The 27534-nt window shown below is 35.7% G+C and overlaps 2 protein-coding genes across 2 annotated transcripts; one reads left to right on the top strand and one right to left on the bottom strand.

Annotated features, from left to right (window-relative positions):
* Window positions 1-2851: 2851 nt before the first annotated feature.
* LOC101004852 (olfactory receptor 1020-like) lies at window positions 2852-8497 on the bottom strand. The gene has a single exon (XM_003893647.4). The coding sequence runs from the start codon at window positions 4373-4375 to the stop codon at window positions 3248-3250; it is 1128 nt and encodes a 375-aa protein (XP_003893696.1). The 5' UTR covers window positions 4376-8497; the 3' UTR covers window positions 2852-3247.
* Window positions 8498-25873: 17376 nt separating this feature from the next.
* Window positions 25874-27173, top strand: LOC101005205 (olfactory receptor 1C1). Its single transcript, XM_031660393.1, has one exon. It carries the CDS (start codon window positions 26148-26150, stop codon window positions 27105-27107), a length of 960 nt encoding a protein of 319 aa, XP_031516253.1. The 5' UTR covers window positions 25874-26147; the 3' UTR covers window positions 27108-27173.
* Window positions 27174-27534: the final 361 nt, after the last annotated feature.

Here is a 27534-nt window from a genome sequence, read left to right as displayed (position 1 = left end):
TGGTGCAAATTTGCATCAATGTAATGAAACCTATTATAACAGATCAACACAATAACACATGATAAAATGCTAAAATTATCTCACTATAGAAAAATATTCAACAAAGTACCATTCAAGAAAAAAGTCACCCCTGGACACTAGGGTGAAATAAATTTTCTCTTCCATCTAGTTAATAAATCAATATTAATTACATTGAAATAAAATAAGATGGCTAAGAAGAATTTCTTCTATTATGATTTAGTAGACTTGGGTTATTGTTGTCAATAATTATAATAATTTATGAATATCGATTTTAGATATTAAGAGAAGTTAGAAAGTTAGTGAGAATCCTTGAGATAAATACATGAAGCCATGCAAGTTCATATACCACTATCAAGTTTGAGATATGTTTTTCAATATCCCATTCGATAATGCATCAAAAATAATATTATTTGTTGGCAGAATATATAAACATGTGAAAAATATAATGAACAATGAACAAACATAATTAAATAGGATTATATACTGTGTTCATGAATAGAATTTTTCAATGTCATAAAGCTATTATCAGTTATCCAAAATTTGCACGAAACTACCAGTCAATGATATTGATGAGGTTTATGAGGCCAAGAAGCAAATATTATGTGTCTGTAGAATATTAATTGGCCAGAATAGCAAGATATTTGTAAAGAAAAAAAAGTGTGACTACTTTTTTTTGAAATTCTTTTTAATTGTAGTAAGCCAAATCATGATTGTAAGTTACATGTACTGGGATAATAAAATAGATAAAAGGAATAAATCAAGAAATAAGCACTGCATTAAATTTAATGACTTCTTAAACTTATCAGAATTCATCAGAAGAATTAATAATTTTATTGAAAGAATTTTGAAAAAGCGTGACACAAAACTGTAAGAAGATATTTGTCATGTATACATCTCGCAAACAAACCTATATCCAGCATATATAAAGTATATGTTTAAAAAAGTGGAAAAGACTGTCAATCCAGCCAAAATGGGCAAATGGTTTAAACAATCACTTCACAAAAGAGGACACCCAAATGATTAATTCAAAATATAAAATTTGATCACCTGTGTCAGGGAAATGCTAATCATGATTCTGTAGTGGGCAACAGCACTCACATCTCATAGCTGGTCTGCTAAGTCCGGTAAGTTAATACGAGCACCCCCATCTTACTTGTTAATTCTTCCTTCGTGGATAAGTCAGGATAAAGACATCTTATTAATATATCCTATCCAAGAAGAAAAGGAGGTACCAACTATCCCACTATGTTTGAGAACATTGAGTCCTAGCTTGAGACTCAAAGATTCCATCTTTTTAGAATCTCACTTGCTCAGTGGAAGCTGAAATTTCACTCTCTCTCTCTGTTTTTCTCTTTTTTTCTTCTCTTGTATTTCTTTGAATTGGTTTCAGTACACGAAAGCATTAAGCATTATATGTCTATGATGGCAGAAGCACATATTTTTATATTCAAGGTAATTGGAAGCTTTTAATCCCTAAAATGCTGTGCGAGGAATGAGAGTTACTAGACTTTGAACCCTTAAAAAGATAAAGAAATCCGTAAGGAGTGGGAACATACAGATGTTAATAAACTATGACAGAGGTGCCACCCCTTCTGTGAAGGCACCTTGACCCCTGTTCTCAATACTTGAACACAGTTTGAATTTGCATGGTACTATACATATAAACTTATCCTATGTCAGCACTAATAACACTACATTTCTAACAATGATTTACTATACTTGAGCTTTCTGAGGAAAAAAGTTTATTCAGTTTGGTATCGCAACAGTTTAGGGCTTAGAAAATTATATTTGCTCAAACAATTAAATAAGTTCATTCATTAATTGTTACTTTTTTTTAGAGTTTCCATGTTTTTCATTCCTCTACTAAAAGTGAAATTTTCATAATTAAAATATTGTGTCTGCATCCAGGCAGTTAAGACCTTGATGCATTAATGTTTCAACGTACGTTTATTACTCTGATTTTACTGTGATGAGTTCCAAGTGTAAATCTTGAGATGTTGTGTTTATGAAAGTAAATTCTCCAACTGTACTGTGATATTCTTAAAGTGAAATATGAGTTTTATTCATTCGTGCTTCTCCTCAAATAGTGTGTCCAGAAGATGCTTAATAAGTTAATATTGGATAAAAGCAGAAAGATGTCATGATATTTATTTCTGTATTTGCTTCTACAGATTTTCCTTTCCATCATGCCTAGGATTACAGACATAAGCCACCGTTCTCAGCCCAACAACTGTATTTGTAACAGCCAAAAACTAGAAACAGCTCAAATGTTTATGAACAAGTAAATCAATAAACAAATTGTAGTATATTCTCACAATGGAATATTTTCCAGTAATAAACATGACAAACAATTGAGGTATGAAACAAGTTGTATAAATCTCAGACTAATTATGCTGAGTAAAATAAGCTACACCCCTTCCAAGTCTAATTCCCCCCCCCAAGATTACATGGCTTATGATTCAATTTAGGTGAAATGTGCACTAATCTATAGTGGTAGAAAACAGATCAGTTATTTCCTGGGAGGAGGGTTGTTTCATGGCTGAAGTGAAGGAAGCATTAGGAAAGAACTAAGGAACCATTTGGTGTGACTTGGCATAATAATATGTTCATTATCTTGATTGTGGGAATGGTCGCACCAGTGTTTACATAAGTCAAAACATAACAAATTATACCCTTTATGTGAATTTCTTGTGTGTCAATTATACATCCATAAAAGCTATTTAAAATAGAATTTAATAATATTTTTCTAATTTATTTATTTTTAACATGAAAAATATTAATTACTAATTTATATATTTCTAAATGTTTTAGGTAAAATATTAAAGCATTTTATTTTTCTTTTCCTTTGTGTAGGATCCATATTTGTACTTGGTAAGCTACATCCAAGATAAGCATTTTATTTATTTTCTAAATAAACTATGCAATTTTTACATAATTGTTTTCTGATGGAGTCGGACCAAGATGCTATGTAATATGTGAGACAAAAAAGCCATGTATATCCGTCTATTCAGTCACCTCTTCCGCCAGTCTGCATTTTATTCCTCATAAGCCTTGATTTTGTTTATCGTTAAACATATAAAGACAATTAAAATACCCCAGGTCTTCTGGATCACAGACTTCAAGAAAGAAAGTAAGAAGCCCTGGAATGCCATATTCCAAGACATAATCTCCACGGGCAGCAGAGCTTTGGGGTGAGGTCCGGGGTGACTAAGGAGGTCCATGGAGATCACACAGACAGCTTCCGCATGCTCCGTCTCACAGCCCGCTTGACCTCTTTGTTCCTCAGGCTGTAGATCAGGGGGTTCAGCATGGGGATGACGACAGTGTAGAATACGGACACTATTTTACTTTGCTCCATGAAGATGATGGCGCTGGGTTGTGCATACATGAAGAAAACGGTACCAAAAAACAAGCACACACCTGTCAGGTGGGAGGTGCACGTGGAGAAGGCTTTCTGGCGTCCCTGCGTGGTCGGGATCCTCAGAATTGTTGAGATGATGCAAATGTATGAGACCAGGACAATCAAGAAGGTACTGACAATAATGGAGCCACATAAACCAAGAAGAACCAGTTGGTTTATAAACGTATCCGCACATGAGAGGGACAAGAGTGGGGGGACATCACAGAAAAAGTCGTTGATCTCATTGGACCCACAGAAAGGCAACCTGAAGGTCATGGTTGTTTGAGCAACAGCATTGACTACACCCCACAAGTAGGATCCTGATATGAACAACACACAGACCCGGTGAGACATGCTCACAGAGTACAGAAGAGGGTTGCAGATGGCGGTGAAGCGGTCATAGGCCATGGCAGCCAGGAGGAAAGCCTCCGCGGTACCGAAGAGAGACAGGAAAAAGAACTGAGCAGCACACCCGCCAAAGGAAACCGTGTGGTCCTCTTGCATGGAGTTCACCAGAGCCCTGGGTGCAATTGTGGAAGAATAGCAGATGTCCAACAATGAAAGGCTTTGCAGGAAGGCATACATTGGGGTGTGGAGGTGTGCATCTACCCGGATAATTACAATCATGCCAAGGTTTCCCACCACAGCTATGCCATAGAGGATCAGAAAAATCAGAAATAGCATTGCCTGCATTCCGGGACCCCCTTGGAATCCAAGTAGAACAAACTCTGAGACATGTGTAAAATTCACCATTGTGTAACTGCAGAGAGAAAGAGAATGAGAGAGGGAGAGAGAGAGAGAAAGATGGGAGAGGAGGAGGAAGAAGAAGGAAAACACTTGTAAGCCAAGGCAAAAATTACTTAATGCAATGATGTCTTGGTCTACTATGCTTTGTATTTCACGTAAAGAGAAAAGTTCAGCTGTAAGAGAAAGAAATGGAAAATAAATAATCATTTATGTAGAAATAGTCTGCATCTATAAATATGGCGTCATATAATTCAACTCTAATCTCAAAATACTTAGGTGTTATGAGTAATTTTTTTTTTTTACTCCACATCATTAGCTCTTTTTTTTTTTTAATTTAAAGAGGTCTCAAAATCAGAGCAGAAAAACATGATGACACCTGAGACTTAACTATTTAGTTTTTCTTTTTAAGAATTGTTGATCTGGCCTGAGGGAGACGCTGGCAAGTGGAGTTGATGATGTAAAATCAATTAACTAAGAATTTTTGGTCACATTTCTATCAGTTTCCTGGTACTACTAAAACACACTATCTTAGATTTAACGGCTTTAAGCAATAGGAATTATTTAATTTACAGTTCCAGAGGACAAAAGTGGAGAGTAAGTTTTAAAGACCTATAATGTGTTAGCATGCCCATGTTTCTTTTGCAGGCTCTAGAGAAGAATGTGTTTGCTTTCCTTTGCCAGCTTCTAAAGTCCACCTTTTTTCAATGATCCATGGCCCCTTTTTCTGCTTTTGAGACAGCAGCACAGCATCTTCTCTCCAACCTCTGCTTCTGGTCTTACATCTCCTGTACCCAACCATCCTACTTCCCTCTTAGAAGGAACTTAGTGATGACATTGAGACCTTCCAGATAAACCGGGATGGTATCTCATCTCAACATTTTTAATATTCACATCTGCAAATTTCCTTTTACCATGTAAGGTAATATATCCACAGGCTTCATAATTTACCAGATGGACATCTTGGAAGGGCACTTTTTATCCTACCATACTATCTGTTTGATATATTTTGAATAGATTTACGAAATTTTGGTTATATTATAAGGTGAAAGAAATCTAACAATATGTGCTAGGTTTGCGATACAAATTAGACCTTTTTATTGTAACCACTGATGTGGCCTCTTTCTAAATCAGTGATTATCAACCTATTTTTATTTCTTTTTACCTGTAATAGCTCTCTCTCTCGTACATTCCATTATTTATTAAATATTATATACAAAACAGTAATATATTTAGGCAGTTTACCTTAGGACTACTTGAACTATAAGAAGTTGGAATTCCACTGTGGGGTATGACTTGCATCTGTGGAACAGGAAGCATGGGATAGAGCAATGCATGTGTTTGTATGTGTGCATGTATATGTGTATGTGTTTGCATGTGTGTGGTAATTTGTCATTTGGAAATTTCCTGATACTGTTTCCTACTCTATACAAAATGGAAATGAACATACCCTGGGAAGATTCAAAGACAGAGTAAATGGACATTTTTATTCAGAATAAATGCAAAATGGAGATGAATTTGTTCTCTTTTCTTATGTACCATGGTTCATAAAATTTGTACCATTAATTCAATAACTCTCAATTAATTTAGTTTCTCGGTGAGAAGGTATCAGAAACTTTTTTTAAAAATTCATTAGAACTTTCAATTCTCTAGATCTTTGGGATTTCATGAAACTATAATCATACTTCTATGATTTTTTGACTTTCCTTGTGTTCTGATAATTTAGCCCAACTAAATATGGGAGCACATTGTTTCTATGTAAGCTCCAGGCTCCAAGAGAAGATTCTGCTGTTTACTTCACCAGTCAAACTTGAGCAAATAGAATAACACTTGGCTGAGATTCAAGACTCAAATAAATGTATTGAGTGAATGAATAAATGATTCCTCAATGAATGGAATTGATTTCATGAGTGGAACTGATTTCACATGCTTTCATAATGGGCAAAGTATAACACTATTCCTTACTTTGAGTATTAGAGTTTATGTTGTTGGAAGTCCAGATTCCAAGATCTAAAGTAAAGTCTAAGTAGAAACAAACAAATCACAAAGCCATTCCATGTTTAAGGAGAAGCAAAGCAAGTCATTTTTATGTTAAACAGTAGTTACAGTTTATGGTCATAAGTGCATGATGCTGCACTTTTGAGATCCAATAAACATGGTGTAGATAGTATTATTTTATCTTAGAGGGAGGCAAATTTTAGAGTAGCATAAACCAAATGACTCCCAGAGAAAAAATGCGTGTTCTCATTTCACCAAAGGCCATTCATTTTCCTAGAAAAGCCAGTGCAACAGAATCTCACAAAAGAAAGGAAGAATCAGCAACAACCACAGAAAAATTATGGACCTGATTTTTCCTTTTTTGTGAACACTGGAGGACTTAACATTCATTTAACCGATGGTCCCAGTTTTGGGTGCTTTTATATGAGTATTCGTGGTTGCACTGTAATATTTGTGGCAATTAATTATTAACTAACATTACATTGGCAAAAACCACAATTACTTTTGCACCAATCTAATAAACTGATATAGAAAATAAAATAGCACAAATTTAATTCTGAGATAAAAGGCTAACATTTATTGGACAATTGCTATAGGCTAATCAAGCTAAAAAATTTAAATGATCTTTATTTTATTTAATGCTCACAGAAGCCCCAAGCCCCAAGCACATGCTAATATTAGTAAGTTCTTCAAGGGAAATTAAGAAATGTTACAGGTTTTCCCTCTAGAAAATAACCGAGTTTTTCTGCCTTACTCCAGGGCCTAATCTCTTGCCCTCTCGTTGACTTGCCATGGTTTTAATCCAAGCCCTCATGTCAAGATCAGTGTCTGTGGCAATGCTGTGTGCTAATGTGTTTCAGATTTTTTGCTGGATCATTATCCCTTGGTGCACAACATTCAGTGTACTCACTAGAATGCCACTATCTTAAGAGGTAGCACAATGCAAGTCATCAAGCATGGTGTCTAATTCTGATTAGGTCAATAATGAGTTTTGTGATGAGAAATATATGCATAAAATCTTTTGAGACAGAAGCCTTGAAATAGCTGATTGCCAAGATTCATTCATTGTTAATACCATTAATTTTTTTCATTGTATTATATCTTACTCTATCTGTTTGTTGTATCTGTGGAGATAAGGTGGAAAATCTAATGAAACATTAACCATGATGTCACAATACTTCGGTGTTTCTTTGGATTAATATTATCAAAAATACAAACTTATAAATGAAAGAATATTTGAAGATATGATGGTGTGAAAAATCAATGTAATATTAGAGTGTTCCCTGAACTCTAAATCTGGAAATGCATTTCTAGCTCCTAATCTGCCAATAGCCCAATAAAAGGGTTGAGCAATGTGCTTTGTGATGTTTGGTAGTAAGATGGATTGAGTAGATTTCCCATGTGAGGCAGGGACCTAACCATTATAGAAACGTTAGGTCATTTGATTCTTCTGAAAACCATATGAGGTTTCCCTGTAATTACTTTCATTGTACAGAGAGGAAAAACAAGATTGAGAAAGTCAGAGGCTTTATCCAAGTTCATACTACTAATGAACAGGGAAGTCACAATGTGAGCCCAGAACATTTGGCTCCAGAACCCACACCACTCTGCCTATTTGTTAGAGACCGGAATAAACTGTTCATACTTTTAAATTTTGTCTTTTTACATTTACAAAACGAAATCAAAGCATTATTATTTTTATGATACATTTGTATTTTAAATTTGTATCAGTGATCCTCAACTTAAAAGATCCTAAATATTGGTCTGCATACTTTTAAATAACCATGATACATGATGTTGTAGAAACACATTTTACTCGTGTGAAAGAAACACAGTGATATGGGCACTATACTATAAAATGTCAATGGAGTACAGTGGTTAACATCAAGAACTCTGGGGAGTACAGTGGTTAACATCAAGAACTCTGAGGCCAGCAGCCCTGGGTTCAAACACTTGTACTCACTTGGACAAATGCCTCATTCTTCTTATATTTTATTAGTCTGACCTATCAAATGTAAGTATTAAGAGCATGTGCTTCATTGTGAGGGCTAAAGCACTTCACAGATGAAAGTACTTTGGAGATCTCTTGGTAAATAAGCACAATGTAAGTATTTCCGTTGTTAATAATATTATATTTGGTACAATGTAAGTGCAATGCACATATTGTCATTATTGTTTTTAGTATAATAAATACAATTTAAGTCAGTATTAATATTATTATTGAGTCTATTATTGACCAATGCTATTTGTTTTGTCTTGTTTTGTTTCGTTTTGAGATGGGGTCTCACTCTGTCACCCAGGCTGGAGTGTAGTGGTACGATCTTGGCTCACTGCAACCTCTGCCTCCTTGGCTCAAGTGATTCTCCTGCCTCTGCCTCCTGAATAGCGGGGATTAAAGGCACCTACCACCACACTGACTAATTTTTGTACTTTTAGTAGAGACGGCATTTTATCATGTTGGCCAGGCTGGTCTCGAACTCCTTGGCCTCAGCCTGCTAAAGTGCTGCCAATACTGTTTTAATTAAGGTCTGCCATTTTCATAGATTAATTGGAGTTCATCAGTAAACTGTGATTGACTTATATCGCTCACCTAATTTACTAGAATTTATATCTATTTAATGGAATTGGTTACAGGGTCTTTGTATAATCATTTTACGTTCTCAGTAAAATAAGTCTCACCTAAATTTCATGCGTGACGTCTTTCTCTTTCTTGCTGACTCTCGGGTGCCTCATCAACTCTGCAGTTAGTAAAGTCCACACAAAATTTCCACCGCACTGTTTTTCCAGGAATAAGAGCAAGAATTATAATATTGTTTTCCTCAGTGTTGGTCATTTGAGATTTATTCCCCAAGGTTTTATTGTAACAAGAGTGGTTTGACTCACTCAAGGGCTATAACTTGGCAAGAAGACAGAATGAAGTCCCAGAGTAAAGATTTGGGAGCAAAACCAAACAAAAGAAACCCCAATCACAAGCCTATCTTTTAAACAATAATAAGTATACCATACTTGTCAGTTTTGAGGATGAAAACTTTAATAGAATTTGATCTGCTTTTACTTTAGGCCCCATGATCACAGATGTAGAACAGAATAAACACATATGATCAAATCTATATCATATCTGTCAGGTGTCTAGATTTCTGATGACCTAAGCAAATTCAAGGATAAAAATACATTATTTAGATATACTTCTTAACACATTTAAAGTTATATTTGGGTTACAGTGATTTTAATAGAAAATAGGTGGTGAAAAAGAAATAAGGACTTTGCTTTATGTGTTTCTGATTATAATGACAACTAATATCCAAAGCACTTATAATAATTGCTGTTAATATATGTTAGGTATTAAGCCATATAATACAAGAAAGTGATTGCTTATATTATCTTTGAAATATTTATTATTTCCTGAATTGTGTATTAAAAAATTAAGGGGTTGAAACATCAAGAAAGCATTGATTTTCCATTCTTGAGTTACTTCACTTAGAATAATAGTCTCCATTCCCATCCAGGTTGCTGCGAATGCCATTTATTCATTCCTTTTTATAGCTGAGTAGTATTTCTTTGTACATATATGCCACAGTTTCTTTATCCATTCATTGATTGATGGGCATTTGGGCTGGTTCCACATTTTTGCAATTGTGTATTGTGCTGCTATAAACATGTGTGTCCAAGTGTCTTTTTCGTATAATGACTTCTTTTCCTCTGGGTAGATACCCAGTAGTGGGATTGCTGGATCAAATGGTAGATCTACTTTCAGTTCTTTAAGGAATTTCCATACTGTTTTCCACAGTGGTTGTACTAGTTTAAATTCCCATCAGCAGTGTAGAAGTGTTCCCTTTTCACTGCATCCATGCCTATATCTATTACTTTGTGATTTTTTTATTATGGCTATTCTTGAAGGAGTAAGGTGGTATCACATTGTGGTTTTTATTTGCATTTCCCTGATAATTAGTGGTGTTGAGAATTTTTTCATGTTCTTTGGCTATTTGTATATTCTTTCTTGAGAACTGCCTATTCATGTCCTTAGCCCACTTTTTGATGGGATTGTTTTTTCTTGCTTTTTGTTTGAATTCATTGTAGATTCTGGATATTAGTCCTTTATTGGATGTATAGATTGTGAAGATTTTCTGCCACTCTGTGTATTGTCTGTTAACTCTGCTAATTATCTGTTTTGCTGTGTAGAACCTTTTTAGCTTAATTAAGTCCCATCTATTTTCTTGGTTTTGTTGCATTTGCTTTTGAGTTCTTGGTCATGAAGTCTTTGCCTAAACCAATGTCTAGAAAGGTTTTCCCATCGTCATCTTCTAGATCAAATAAATAAGAATATTTAAAACTAATAAAAAAGCCTATAGAATTTATATATTAATAATATAATTCATTAGTTTTTCGTTAACTGATGGCATCCATGTACACAGCACCCATCTCAAGAAACAGTATCACCAGCAATATACAAAAAATTTTAAAGAGTTCCCTCAAGGTTACCTTTTGTAATTTTCACACTCATATATTTATTTAATCAGTATAAAAATTTTATAATATATTTTATATACATTTTACAGAAGTGGAAATGGAGTCACTTAAGATTCAAGTAATATCCTCAAGGCTTGAAAGCAAATAATTGTGGGGCAGTGATTGTTACTCAAATTGTTGGACAATAGAACTGTGGTTCACAGTATGTGGCTACTAGCCATATTGGACGATTATATCTGAATTTAAATAAAATTAAATTACCTATAATTTAAAGTGCCACTTTTTGATTAAACTAGCTACTTTTCAAGTGCTCAATTGTCACATGTTGTTCCACATAAGAAACAACACCAACACAGAACATTCTTATTAATGCAGCAAGTTCTGTTGGGAGTACTGCTCTGCAACCTTCATGCTTAACCCCTATACTATCCTTCATTCATCCAATGCAATATTCTGTGATGGAAATTTAAGCCTCAAATTTCTAAGACTTAATGAAACTTTATTTTTCTATTATAGCATATGCCCAATATAGGACAGAGGGAAATTCTGCTACCTATTGCTTTCAAGGCGCCAGACTAACATTGATATACCATCTTTGGAAACTGGCATTTTTTTTTGAGATGGAGTTTCCCATTTGTTGCCCAGGCTGGAGTGCAATGGTGCAACCTCGACTTGCTACAACCTTGGCTCACCAAAACCTCCACCCCCCAGGTTCAAGTGATTCTCCTGCCTCAGCCTCCCGAGTAGCTAGGATATAGGCATGCACCACCTTGCCTGGCTAGTTTTGTATTTTTAGTAGTGATGGGGTTTCTCCATGTTGGTCAGGCTGATCTCGAACTCCCTACCTCAGGTAATCCACCTGCCTTGGCCCCCCAAAGTGCTGGGATTACAGGTGTGAGCCACCAAACCCAGCCAGAAATTGGCATCAAAACACTAAAATTTAGGTTTCTAAGTCAGGGAAAATGAGTAACATGAAGAATTCATGCATGTGTATGTTCATTGCAGCACTAGTCACAATAGGAAAGACATGGAATCAACTCAAATGCTCATCAATGAGAGACTGGATAAAGCAAATGTGGTACGTATACGCCATGGAATACTATGCAGCCATAAAAAAGAATGAGATCGTGTTCTTTGCCGCAACATGGTGGAGCTGGAGGCCACCATGCTAAGCATAAGTGGGAACTAAGCCATAAGGATATAAAGAATGATACAGGGACTTTGAGGACTCAAGAGGAAAGGGTGGGAAGGGGGTTGAGGGATAAAAGACTACAAATTGGGTTCAGTGTATACTGCTCGGGTGATGAGTGCACCAAAATCTCACAAATTACTACTAAAGAAGTTACTCATGTAACCAAATACCACCTGTTCCCCAAAAATCTATAGAAATAATTTTTTTTTTTTTTAAAGATACAGAACAGGTCAGGTGCAGTGGCTCACACTTGTAATCTCAGCACTTTGGGAGGCCAAGGCAGGCAGATCACTTGAGGTCAGGAGTTTGAGACCAGCCTGGCTAACATAGTGAAACCCCATCTCTATTAAAAATACAAAAATTAGCCAGGCGTGGTGGTACGCACCTGTAGTACCAGCTACTCGGTGACTGAGGCAGGAGAATTACTTGAACCCAGGAAGCAGAGGTTGCAGTGAGCCAAAATCAGACCACTCCCCTCCAGCCTGGGCAACGGAGCAAGACACTGTCTCAAAAAACAAACAAACAAACAAAAAACACAAAAAAACCAGAACCTTTCCATCACCAAAGGATCCCTCGTGTAGCCCATTTTTAACAACACCTCCTTAGCTCCCACTTCTCTTTCCTCTTCCATTCCCTACCCCCACAACAACTAACTTGTACTTTATTTCCATAATTGTCATTTTAAGAATGTTATACAAATATTTAATAGAATCATATGACATGTAAAAAAAAAGAAAGCATTGAAACATTATTTACAGAGTAACTGATGGAGTTAGAATTTGAATAAAATGCAAACTAACTTAATGGATTATGCAGTTTGCCCTCATATTCCCTGAAGACTTATTGAAATTGTTTCTATTCTATAAGGATTAAATTCTAGTATGCATTTTGGGAAACTTGACAAAATGAAATGATCTCTCTTATTTAGAAATCTAGCACTATGATTAAAAAAAGTATAATGAATGCACAAATATCATCCATGATGTATAAAATGTTGTGCATGTTGCGGGAAAATGTGGACAAACAACAAAGTAAATAAATACCTTCATGTCTGCATGTGTTTGTGACTGAGTGATAAAACTGACATAAAGATTTTTAAAAAACACAGCAAAGGAGGTGTGTAATGGTAGACAGCAGTAGAAGTTTTAAAGGCAGAAAATACACAGAGTTTAGGAAATCTGTAAGGAGGAGACAGAAAATTGATTTATGGTGAGAAGAAATGTATGCTTACATAATTTCTACCTAATCCTTTTAGAAGGGAAAACAAGCAAACAGGGTTTGACTGTATTTAATATTTTTTAAATTTTTCTTAACCAGGCCTAAGAGGTGGCTAACTTACATGTGAACTTCTGGAGTAACATAAGGTAATATCAGCTTTTCACATAAGTTTGCCTAATTCAAAACACTTTCTTGAAGGATAAAGTATGTTGTATCTATTTAGGATTATCTGAATAACTATCATGGTTTCATCTGCCAGCCAATTCAATAATTCAAACTAATCATTTATACTTTTTTACAAGTATTGTTATCAAATGTTTGGCTAAATTAATAAACTAGGCAATCAAATTACTTCTTACTTTCTGTATGGTTGTAATTAATTCAATTATCTCTTACTGAGAGATTTGTTTCAGATGAACCTTAATCGTGAACAAAGGCTAAGTGGGAGAAAGAATATGGGAAGACGTGTGTGTGTGTGTATGTGTGTGTGAATAACTATGTAAATCTCTATACACTTCTCTCTGTGTATCTCTCTATATATAGCATATAGATTGTGTGTATATACATATATATGTGTATGCATGTACACACAGACACATAGGTAAACACACTGCACATGTATAGTATAAGGCTAAGTGGAAGAAAGAATATAGGGAAATGTGTGTGTGTGTGTGTGTGAGAAAATATCTATGTATAATCTCTATACACTTCTGTGTATCTCTCTATAGCATATAGTGTGTGTGTATGTATACATATATATGTGTACATATGTGTATATATAGATACCTATATATACACACACACACGTAGACACATAGGCGAACACACTGCACATGTATGATATTTATATTCATAAAAAGGTATTGGACCCTACATTTTGTTTATATGTCTTTGTAAGTAAATTTTTAAAACCCCATTTGAATATACACTTATTTAATTTTTAAAATTGTCATCATTCAGTGTTCTGTGCAGGAAATACACACGAGGTAGAAGAAAAGGCACACATAATACTTTTAAGGGTAAACAAGTCTTTATCCCAAGTATATGGCAATACAGATATAATAAGCAAATCACAGTGGGAAAGGGATAAGAAAAAGTATATCTATATTTTTACACTCACCAGACTATGGAGGAAGCATGAGCAGACCAGAAAGCAAGAGTCTGGGCTCCAGAGTCAGCCACTACAGTCACCAGACTGTGGAGGACTCATCACTAGATGGGAAGAAACAGCCTGGGCTCCAGAGTCGGCCACCTGTCCATGCACAGATGAGAAGAGGTCTCATGAAGCTTTGGGGTGGTCTGCGACCCTAGCTCTTTCTGTAACGAGTTGTTTGGCATGGGCCCAGTCATGAGGGCCCTTCACGACTGGATTCAAGGAACACAAAAAGGTCAACTTGTTTTTGGGATTGTCTGTTGTTTTCAATAACTAACGTATGGAAACAGATTTCTCCAAAACAGAGCTGGATGAAAGCCTCAGGGGGCTCACGCAACCTGTTCCAGGACTTGGTGACCATTGTCTGCGCCCATGTCCAACTGAGTTCAGATTTAATATTTAACTTTTCCTCCACATTCAGTTTCTTTAAATAGGCATCAACTTCATTTTGAACAACTGTGTGATATTTTACTGACTCTTAATTCATTGAATTCTTCCACTGTTTATATTAATAATTACCCAAGTTATTGCCAGGTTTTCTCCATTTTAAACATAGTTTTTATAAGCCCATTTTGTAAACTAATGCAGGAACAGAAAACCTAATATCACAAGTTCTTACTTATAGGTGGGAGCTAAACAACGAGAACATATGGACACAGAAGAGAACAACAGATACCAGGGCCTACTTGAGGGCAGAGGAGAGGAGGAAGCAGAGGATCAAACACCTACCTATCAGGTACTATGCTTATTATCTGGTGATGAAATAATGTGTATACCAAATCCCTGTGTTATGCAATCTACCTGTCAATAGAGAATACCTACTTAGAAAATCTTTTCTTCAAACATGAAGAATCTAATAGTAATCCAATAAGCTCTCATATGTTGAATATTATGACTAAAGGACAAATATATCAAAATAATAATAACTAAGGCAATTTGTTAAGAGGTAGGTAATTCAAAACTATATAAATTGAAACAACAAAAATTCAAACTGTGGGCAACTGGCCATCAGAGAAATGCAAATCAAAACCACAAGGAGATACCATCTCACACCAGTTAGAATGGCGATCATTAAAAAGTCAGGAAACAACAGGTGCTGGAGAGGATGTGGAGAAATAGGAACACTTTTACACTGTTGGTGGGATTGTAAACTAGTTCAACCATTATGGAAAACAGTATGGCGATTCCTCAAGGATCTAGAACTAGATGTACCATATGACCCAGCCATCCCATTACTGGGGATATACCCAAAGGACTATAAATCATGCTGCTATAAAGACACATGCACACGTATGTTCATTGCGGCACTATTCACAATAGCAAAGACTTGGAATCAACCCAAATGTCCATCAGTGACAGACTGGATTAAGAAAATGTGGCACATATACACCATGGAATACTATGCAGCCATCAAAAAGGATGAGTTTGTGTCCTTTGTAGGGACATGGATGCAGCTGGAAACCATCATTCTTAGCAAACTATCACAAGAACAGAAAACCAAACACCACATGTTCTCACTCATAGGTGGGAACTGAACAATGAGATCACTTGGACTCGGGAAGGGGGACATCACACACCGGGGCCTATTATGGGGAGGGGGGGGGGGGGGAGGGATTGCATTCGGAGTTATACCTGATGTAAATGACGAGTAGTTGGGTGCTGACGAGTTGATGGGTGCAGCACAGCAACATGGCACAAGTATACATATGTAACAAACCTGCACGTTATGCACATGTACCCTAGAACTTAAAGTATAATAATAATAAAAAAATAAAAATTAAAAAAATAAAATAAAATAAAATAAAATAAAATGCAGAGGATTTTTTTTTTAACATTTTTCCCTTTTTCCTTTTTTTGTGATGAACGTTCATTTGTTATCTGTTCATAATAACTTGTTGGAACTATAAGATATTTTTGTAAGCCTCATGGTAACCACAAAGCAAAAATCTATAATATATACATTGAAAATAAAAAGCAAATAATTAAAACATAATATCAGGAAAAACATCACCTAATCACAAATGAAGACAGTAAGAAAGAAGGAAAAGATAAAAGGAGTTATAGCACAACCAAAAAACAAGTAGCAAAATGGCAAAAGTAAATTCTTATCTATCAATAATAACACTGAATGTAAATGGACTAAATTCTTCATTTAAAAGACATTGAGCAGTTGAATCCAAGGTAGAGCCAACTATATGCTGCCTACAAGAAACTCATTTCAGCTACAAGGACACACATAGACTGAAACGAAAAAATGAATAAAAAATCATGCAAATTGAAACTACAAAAGAGCAGGAATAGTTACACTTCTATGAGATAAAATAGCCTTACAGTCAAAACTGTGAAAAGAGACAAAGAAAGTTATTATGTAAGGACAAAAGAATCAACTCAGCAAAAGGGTACAATTGTAAATATATATGGAATCAGCCCCAGAGCAACAAAATATAGGAAGCAACTACTAATAGAGCTAAATAGAGAGATAGACTGCAATATAATAATAGACAGGTTTTAATACCCCACTTTCAGTAATAAACAGATCACCCAGACAGAAAACCAGCAAAGAAATGTTAGTGTTAACCTACACTTCAGACCAAATGGACCTAATAGTCATTTATAGAACATTAAATTCAACAGCTGCAGAACACACATTTTCCTGATCAGCACTTGGAACATTCTCCATGACAGATCATATATTTGGCAACAAAAGTCTCAACAAATTCAAAAAGCTAAATCATATCAAGTAGCATTTTTCCCCCACTGGATTTTTAAAATTAATTTTAATTTTAAGTTCTGGGGTACATGTGCAGGATGTGCAGGTTTGTTACATAGGTAAACGTGTACCATTGTGGTTTGCTGCACCTGTCAACCCATCACCTAGGTATTAAGCCCAGCATGTATTAGCTGTTTTTCCCAATGCTCTACTTCCACCCTCGACAGGCACCAGGCTGTGTTCTCCCCTCCCTGTGTCCATGTGTTCTCATTATTCAGCTCTCACTTACCAATGAGAACGTGTGGTGTTTGGTTTTCCTGTTCCTGTGTTAGTTTGCTGAAAATCATGGCTTCCAGCTCCATCCATGTCTCTGCAAAGGACATGATCTTATTCCTTTTTATGGCTGCACAGTATTTTATGGTATATATGTACCATATTTTCCTTATCCAATCTATCACTGATGGGCATTTGGGTTGATTCCACTGATCATTAGAGAAATGCAAATAAGAACCACAATGAGATACCATCTCATGCCAGTCAGAATGGCGATTATTTAAAAGGCAAGAAACAACAGATGCTGGTGAGGATGTGGGGAAATAAGAAAACTTTTACACTGTTGGTGGGAATGTAAGTTAGTTCAACCATTGTGAAAGGTGGTGTGGCGATTTCTCAAAGATCTGGAACCAGAAACACTATTTGACCCAGCAACCCCATTACTGGGTATATACCCAAAGGAATATACGTCATTTTATTACAAAGATGCATGAATTTGTATGTTCACTGCAGTGCTATTCAAGTATCTTTTTCTTTCTTTTACCATGATGTACTAAACTAGAAACAAATTAGAAAAGGCAGTTTGAAAACTATACAAATACATAGCAATTAAGCCATGCTCCTGACTGCAGAATGAGTCAGTGAACGAATTAAGAGGAAAATTTAAAAATTTCTTAAAACAAATGAAAATGGAAACACAACATATCTAAACCTATAAGATACAGCAAAAGCAATACACAGAGGAAAGTTTATAGCAATAAACACCTACATCAAAAAAGTGAAAAATATTTCAAATAAACAGCCTAACAATGCATCTCAAGGAACTACAGAAGCAAAAACAAACCAAGCTCAAAGTTAGTAAAAGGAAATAAATAATAACAATTGAAGCAAAAATAAATGAAATTATAGCTAAAACAAAATGCAAAATATTAACTGAACAAAAAGGTTTTTTTTTAAATAAAACTTTAGCTAGATCAACTCAGAAAAAAAGAGAGACAACCCAAATAAATAAAGTTAAAAACAAACAAAAAGACATTACAACAGATATCACAAAAATACAAAGGATAATTAGAGACTATTTGAACAACTATATGCCAACAACTTAGAAAACCTAAAAGAAAAGAATAGGCCAGGCATGGTGGCTCAGGCTTGTAATTTCAGAACTTTGGGGGGCCAGCGTGAGCAGATTGCTTGAGCCCAGGAGTTTGAGACCAGCCTGGGCTACATGGCAAAACTGTGTCTCTACAAAAAATGCAAAAAAAAAAAAAAAGAAAGAAAGAAAAAAAGAAATTAGCTGGACGTGGTGGATATGTCTGTAGTCCCAGGTACACGTGAGACTGAGATGGGTGGATTACTTGAGCCTGGGAAGTTGAGGCTGCAGTGAGCCATGATTGCGCCACTGCACTCCAGCCTGGTGAAAGAGTGAGACCTTGTCTCAAAAATAAATAAATAAAGTAAAATAAAAACGTCTTGGACTCATACAGCCTACCAAAATTGAACCATCAAGAAACAGAAAGCCTGAACAGAACAACAGCAAGTAACAAGATCAAAGTATTGCATATCAATAAAAATACAATTACTGTATATACAGTTGTGTATATCAACAATTAAAAATGTATATAAAATTTTCTAAAAATCAAGGAATTTAACCATGTTAACAGATTAAAGTAGAAAATTTATATGACTTTCAATGGATGTAGAAGTAGCACTTGACAAAGTCAACACACATGCAACTTAAAAACTCTCAGAAAACCAAAAATAAAAGGAAATGTCCTCCACTGATAAAGGACAATTACAAAAAGCTTACAGTCAATATCTTAATAAACAGTGAAACACTGAATGCTTTTTCCTTAAAATGTGGATTTGAACAAGCAGGTCCACTCTTAACTTTCCCATTCATCACTGGATTAGAAGTATTAGCCAGCGTAATAATGCATTAAAGATAAAACATATGTGTTGGAAAGGCAGAAGGAAAACCGTGCTGACTCACAGATGACGTAATTATGTATGTACGAAACCCTTAGAAATCTAAAAAGCAACTTTAGAAGTAATTACTGAATTGTTCATGGTCAAAATACAAAGACAATATAAAAATCAACCATCTTAATGTATATTTGCAACAACTGGACAGTGAAATTAGAAGTGTCATTTAAAATATAATAAAAATAATGGAAAATTCTTAGAGAATAGTGGACTGAAATAAACTGCAAACTACAAACCACTGCTGAGAGAAATAAAAAAACACCTATGTAAATTCAAAGTTACAACTTTCTCTCATGTTGGGAGACACATTGCTGTTAAATGCCAAGTATCTCCAAATTAGGCTCTATATGTATATATTCAGTACATTTCCAACTATCTCCAAATTAGGCTCTATATGTATATATTCAATACATTTCCAACTTAAGTCACAGACAAATTTTTTGAGACTATTGACAAGTTGATTCTAAAATATATTTGTCTATAATTTATCATCATTACCACACTCTTCGTGACACTTCTTGAAGTTAGAATAAGTCTTTCAAATTTACACATATTTTCCAAGATTGTTTTGAGTATTATTTTATATGTATTTAAATTTTCAAACAGATCCATGAAACAGCAGAGAGTCCAGAAAGAGGCTGATTCATTTATGATCAAATTATTGTCAAGAAAGACATCAAAGCTATTGAAAAATCTCTTCAAAATATTATGTTGGAAAAACTGTATATCCATATCAGAAAAAACTATTAATTACTACCTCATACTGTACACAACATTTAATTTGAGAGAAATCATAGAGTTGAGCATAAAATGTAAAATTCTAAGGTTTTAGAAGAAAGCAGTGGGGTATGCAAAAACTTCTTTTGAAGACACAGAAAGTACTAATCTTCACCAAAATGATAAAATTGACAGGATATTAAAAATATATGCGTATCAATGGACGTGTTGAAGAAAATAAAAAGGCAAGCCACTGTGGGAAAATATTATTAACATACGTGTATTTAATCATGGATTTGTGTTCTAAATGTATATTGAATTCCTGCAATACAATAGCAATGACAATAAATCAAGTTAAAACGTGGAAAAACAGACTTGAAAGACACTTAACAAAACATAATATACAAATGTCCAATAAACAATGAAATAAAGCTTATTTATTTCATTTATTAAATGAAATATGCATTTCTCTTATTGAAAGAAGAGAAAAATAGTTTCTGTTTCTCCTCACATTGCCAGTTCTTCTGAATTTGCAGATGTCAGGAGTTTTAATATGTCTTGAATTTATAAAGTGGGTTAATGCATCTTAGAAATGAAGTTCAGTAGAAATGATGTGAAGATTCCCTTAATGCTTTCAAAGCAGCTCATTCTTCTCTCCGGTCTGTGGGGGATGCAGCTGGTCACGCTTCGTCCTCGCATGTGTTCACAGTCAGAGATTCACACTCTAAATGGGTCTCAGGATCATTCCACGAGAAGACCACCTTTTGCTTCCCCTTCTTTGGAAATGTATTTCCGGATCTCCTCAAATTGTGTTATTTCTTCCCATTAATTAAACTGATTATCTTCTAAACACCAGGAAGACCTGGTGCAGAAAAACTTGTCCTATTGAAGTCAGATTTTGTTTGTGATCCTGAGGTTTGAAGAGTTCCTCACAGAGCAGGCTTAGATCCTAAAACTCTGAGCCATCAGAGCTCAACATTTTCCTGCTTTTGGTGATCTGATAACCCAGAGGATTCTATGGTCCTCTCAACTTTCCCAAATTCCACATTTATATCAACGAGACATGATGATCGTTTGGTAAAAATTCAAAGTCAATTCCCGTTTCAGTAAATTTGTTTTGCTCCATGCGATTTATCCAAGATGGAAACCTTTCCATTTATTTGCGCCTTCTTCAGTTTCTTTAATCAATGTTTTTTAGTTTTCAGTGTACAGATCTTTTACTCCCTTAGTTACATTTTTTGCTAAGGTTTTTTAATGTTATAAATGGAATTGTTTTTCTTAATTTTTTTGACAGCTAGGTCATTATTATTATTTTATTTATTTATTTATTTTGAGATGGAGTCTTGCCCTATCATCTAGGCTGGAGTGCAGTGGTGCGATCTTGGCTCACTACAACCTCCACCACCCGAGTTCAAGCGATTCTCCTGCCTCAGTCCCCTGAGTAGCTGGGATTACAAGTGCATGCCACCATGCCTGACTCATTTTTGTATTTTTAGTAGAGACGGGTTTCACTATGTTGGTCAGACTGGTCTCGAACTCCTGACCTCGTGATCCACCCACCTCGGTCTCCCAAAGTGCTGGGATGACAGGTGTGAGCCACCGCTCCCGGCCAGGTCATTATTTATGTATAAAAATACTACTGAGATTGGTTTGTTGATTTTTTATTCTATAATTTTACTGAATTTGTCTATTATTATGGTATAAATTTTTATGTAGTATATGTGTGCTATTCCAACATCCTTACTGCAGTGCCTGTGGACAGGTCATGGCTACCCCAGACATTCCCCAACCATAGACAGTTTTTAACTGTGATTCCCTATCACCAGACCCACAACACATCATCTATTTCAGTCCGCCTCTGATCTTTGCCATTACACACACACACATACACACACACACATCTTTAGATAGAAATTAGTCAAAAGTGGAGTTTTGCTTGGATGTCAAATTGTTAACATGAAGCTTATCATTCACCCCATCTCTTCATAGGCACGAGTTACGGTAAATCAAATTCTGTTTGGCAGTGACACAAACATATTTTGTCTCTTGAATGTAAGCAACTATTACCTGGGTGTTTTTATAAGGTTTAACATGTACAAATAGAGCATGCAAACGTAGATCTATGTTTCACCTTGTTGGTCAGGATGGTCTCAATCTCCTGACCTTGTAATCTGCCCACCTTGGCCTCCCAAAGTGCTGGGATTACGGGCGTGAGCCACCACACCCAGGCACTTCGTAACTTCTCTAAGTGTTGTTTTTTTCTCTCTAAAAGGAAAATTAATTGTCTCAAAGCTGTTTTAGGTATTACCTGAGAGGATGCATGAAAAGCCACTTCATAGTACACCACACATGGTAATTATTAACAGATCATCCCTGTCTTGCTCCTTTCCAGATTTCTAATTCTAAAGTGTTTTCAGCAGCTCATGGATCTTCTGCAAGTCTAATGCTTTATACTTATGTTCTAAAAGAATTTACAAAAGCTGTTAAGTTATCCACATTGTATCAACTCTGAGACACACATTATCACTAAACATAAATGTAAATGAATCTCCTTTCAATTGATAATATAGAGGTCTTCCCTATATTAGAAAAAAATGTATACATGTGTTTGCAAATATATATGTACACTTATATACACATACACAAATTGCATATGTATATAATATACAATGTATACCTTTCATTCTATATATGTGTGTGTGTCTGTATACATACATACATATATACACACACATACACGTATAGCATACATTAAGGTTATTTGAATGTTTGTCACTGTAGTCTGTTCTTATATTTACCTAAATACATTAAACCAAAAACAATGTGTTTAATAAAATATTGATTTCAATAAAGAGGAATAAATGCATCTTTGGATTCAGATAAATGGGCCTCTGTTTCAAATGTTCTGAATATTGGTTGGTTTAGCTGTAGTCTTCAGACTAAGTTATATAGCCCTGTGGAGTAACAGTGTAGCTCACGGGATGATTTAAAACTGTTTATCTATGTATATATCTGCAATCGCCCACACACATAATCTTTATCTAATGTACAGTGAAAAATCTCATTTCCAAACACACTCTTTTGGTTTTCATTTTTATTGGCACATATTTGATTATCCCAGTCATTAATTCACTAGATGATCAGAAGCTTCAGGATAACCTCTGGGTCTATGCACAATTCTAGGTTTTTATATAAATGTTATAGATTTTATAGCAACTAAATGAGATAAGCAGTATTTGAATTTTTATAGATGAAAAAACTAAAGCATACAAAATATAATGCCTTGCGCAAGGTCAAGCAACGATTAATTCACGGCGCCCAGACGGAAACTGAAAAATGTAAGGTCTTGTACCTGCAAGTGGTTATTTCTACCACTGTACTTTAGCACTAGGCAGTCATGATAAGCTGTAAGTTTTATGGAGATGGAATAGATAGGTTTGTAAAATTGTGGCTTCAGTTTTCCATCTTTTTGTATCATTCATTCACCTGGCCAACGTTATTATTCACATTCTAAAGCGAAGCCGAGGCCGTGGCGCTGTACCTTTGCCTGTAATCCCACAAGTACGAGCTGGCAGCAAGCGCAGATCACGAAAATGTGGCGATCGAGACCATCCCAGCTGGCTACAATTACAATATGGTGAAACCCTCATTCTTACTGGGTGCAATGTTGGTAAACTAGGGCTGCCGGTATGGGTCAGTCCCAGAAGCTACCGGAGGCTGAGGCAGGAGAATGGCGGGAACCGGAGGCATGGATGCTTCAGTGAGCTTTGAGATCCGGCCACACTGCACTCCAGCCTGGCGCGAAAAGAGCCAGACTCATTCCCCAAAAAAAAAGAGCAAAGGAAAACAAGAATGTATCTGAACCTTCTTCATTTGCTTCTTCCTGCATACAATATTTCCCCCAGGTTTCCGCCTCTTCAAAATACCAAGAGAAATAATTAAATTTTATAAACTAAATAAAAGTCATTAGAAGCTAAATTTAGAACTTCATGAAGCCTCTTGGGTGCTGATCTCAAGGGATAAAACTGTGCCATGTTAAAGGCCTGCCCCTTTGTATTATCAAAATAAATAAATTTAACCAAATACTCCCCCTTGTGAGATAGTGTTATTCTCTGTTGAAAGAAACACACGCGTCTATATCTCATTTTTCTCTTTTTCACTCTTGACTAGAAATGGGAATCAATGCATAGGTCCATCTCTGTTTTTGTGATTGGATATTCAGGAAAGAGAAAAAATCACAGGTGGCAAAGGTCTCAGAAAAGGGTATGTATTCATACTTTTTTTTCTTTGTTTTAGTGAAGACATACCTAATGTATAATCCTTTGAGTTGTAATGCATGAAAGTTTTTTGATGAAGCTGTTAAGCATTTCAAAGATGGACTAACTTTTTCCAAATCCGAGTTGAGAAAATTTTGAAATTAAGATGATGTGCTGCAAATGAGAATATAGAATTTAAAAATATCTTCCAAAACTCATATATTCATTGTATAATCAAATGATTTCTCCAGAATTTTTCATTCATTTGTTGTTTCCATAAGCAGTCTTTTGCACCAACTCTGTGCAAACTACATGCATATATGTGTTATATCCTAAGGATTCAATATAATAAATCGCAATTCTTTCCTAAAACTTCACTAACTACAATGAAGTAGACCAAGAAAAAGGGAAATTGTTATGCTTGTCATGAAAGGAATATTGTACAGTGAGTATGAGATTAATAAAAACGACGTAACTGATAGTGCCTACGGGGGAAGGAAATTGTCTTTGAAAGAGTGCTTCTCCCTCAAAGGCACGCAAATACAAGAGTGTGTAGTTTCTTTTCCACACAGATTTTATCCTGACATGCTTCAAGTTGGGCAAAAGGGGGTGCATGGAACTTATTTAAAGTTGACAGGAATCAGAGGAAGATGAATGTAATCATTAGTGTTAGTGAGGCTTCTGATTAAGTTGGAATTCAAAACATTGTAATAGAAACAAATATACTGCATTGTGTTCTCTAGGGTTAATCAGCTGTCTTAACATAAAATCAGAACATATATATTATATAGTATTACATTATGTTATTTTCATTAGAATCCTTGTCATAAAAATCAATAAAATAGAAGTCCTAGATAACTCTTGGAATATTGTGAGAAAATAATGATACTTGGACTAAAAATCCCAAATCTCTTCCCACTTCTACAACACGCCCTTTACTTGATAGCCATATGACTTAAACAACATAAACTGAAATAATGTAAGTTTGAAAAGACTAGAAAGGCCTCAGGTGTCGAAGAGAATGTTTAGGAAGGCATCACAAATTTTGCTTCAGTTAGAAAAAAACTTTGGTACTAAATTGTGCACAGCACCTGGATCATAGAAGTTGCTCAATAAATGTTTGCTGAAGGAAAATATGGATTACATGAATGATGTATGTTTGCTTGCTTGTTATAAAAAATTTGTATAATTTGATAATTTTTATAACTAAAAGGAAGGTATAAATGGGATTGATACAGAAATGACAATTTGGAGAGTACAGTGAGGGACCTCAAGATGCAAAACACTCTGAAAAATGTTGACAGGTATGGGAGAATACTGGCACCTTCTAGAGAATGTAGTACACCCAAGATGCCATAAGGAAGGGTCCTGAAAGCACACGCCATAAGCACTGGGCTCTCGATAACTTACTACACAAGTCAGAGGCTCCACCAAATGACCATCAGAGACCAAAACAGCAATGGTCAACCCAAGGAACAGAGGTCAGCTTGCAATTATCAGTGACCAAATACGTTAAAAGAAAAGAAAGCTAACATGAGGATATCTTCCATCACAAGTATAAGCATCAGATTAGGAGGAAAATTATTTATTAAAGGTAACTATTTCTACTGGGTAAGAGTAAATAGCTTGACTACTAAAAAATAACAAATAACCTTACATATAAAGTCGATATGAATTACACGATTACTATAGACAAGGCAAAATAACTCAATTAAAATGGTTATTATTCACATAATTTGCATTTTCTTTTGAAGGAAGAAATCAATCTTGAAAGAAGTTGATACTGACGTATCCAGCATGTCTATGTGACTATGAAGACAGACTATCATAAACACAAGATATAACTGGCAAGCATTCAAGCAAGCACGAGTTTGGATGGAACTTATCTGCATGCGTGCGCGCACACACACACACACACTCTCTCTCTTTCTCACTTTCTCTCTCTCTCTCAAAAGAGACTTGACACTGCTGGATTTTACAATTTAATAATTTCTTTTTCTAGATTTCTTGGGAACATGGAAAAAAGAAATCTAACAGTCGTCAGGGAATTCGTCCTTCTGGGACTCCCTAGTTCAGCAGAGCAGCAGCACCTCCTGTCTGTGCTCTTTCTCTGTATGTATTTAGCCACCACCTTGGGGAACATGCTCATCATTGTGACCATTGGCTTTGACTCCCGCCTTCATTCCCCTATGTATTTCTTCCTTAGTAACTTGGCCTTCATTGACATTTGTTTTACGTCGACTACTGTCCCCCAAATGGTAGTGAATATCTTGACTGGCACCAAGACTATCTCTTTTGCAGGCTGCCTCAGTCAGCTCTTCTTCTTCGTTACTTTTGTGAATATGGACAGCCTCCTTCTGTGTGTGATGGCATATGATAGATATGTGGCGATTTGCCACCCCTTACATTACACTGCCACAATGAACCTGTGCCTTTGTGTCCAGCTAATGGCTGGACTGTGGCTTGTTACTTACCTCCATGCCCTCCTGCATACTGTCTTAACAGCACGGCTGTCCTTCTGTGCCTCCAATATCATCCATCATTTCTTCTGTGATCTCAACCCTCTCCTGCAGCTCTCTTGCTCTGACGTCTCCTTCAACGTAATGATCATTTTTGCAGTAGGAGGTCTATTGGCTATCACGCCCCTTGTCTGTATCCTCATATCTTATGGAATTATCTTCTCCACTGTTCTGAAGATCACCTCTACTCAGGGGAAGCAGAGAGCTGTTTCCACCTGTAGCTGCCACCTGTCAGTGGTGGTGGTGTTTTATGGCACAGCCATCGCTGTCTACTTCAGTCCTTCATCCTCCCATACGCCTGAGAGTGACAGTGTGTCAACCATCATGTATTCAGTGGTGGCCCCGATGCTGAATCCTTTCATCTATACCATAAGGAACAGGGATATGAAGAGAGGACTTCAGAAAATGCTTTTCAAGTGCACAGTCTTTCAGCGCAATAATGACCTCAGTGACTGAATTAAATAATGCTAATGTGGTGATAAGAAAGTGTGACTAGATGCTCACAATAACAGTGAGAAGAGAAACCAACTGCTATTAAATGTCTCCCTTATGCTGGAAATTGTAAGTACTTTATGTGAATTATCACATTAAATCCTCTGAGTAAACATCTAAAAACTATATAGCATTCTTTATATAGAAAGTGAATCTTAGGGAAGTTAAATAGTCTGCATACAACTCATAGCTGATAAATAGTTTCTGACTCCAGTACAAATATACCTTAGTGATGAAAATCTCTGTGATATAGTTCCCAAATGCTACATATTAAGATAAATTTTCCTAAACTTCTTGTCTGTGAGTTCAGATTTAGAATTAAAGGAGCATACATTCTAATGTTAATTCCACAATGTGGTAGAATATCAAAGTTCTCACATTTTAAATAGTG

This window comes from Papio anubis, chromosome 1 (genome assembly GCF_008728515.1).
Source record: "Papio anubis isolate 15944 chromosome 1, Panubis1.0, whole genome shotgun sequence".
Taxonomy (NCBI): domain Eukaryota; kingdom Metazoa; phylum Chordata; class Mammalia; order Primates; family Cercopithecidae; genus Papio; species Papio anubis.
The sequence above is the reverse complement of the archived record's forward strand: the minus strand, read 5'-3'. Positions and strand labels throughout refer to the sequence as shown.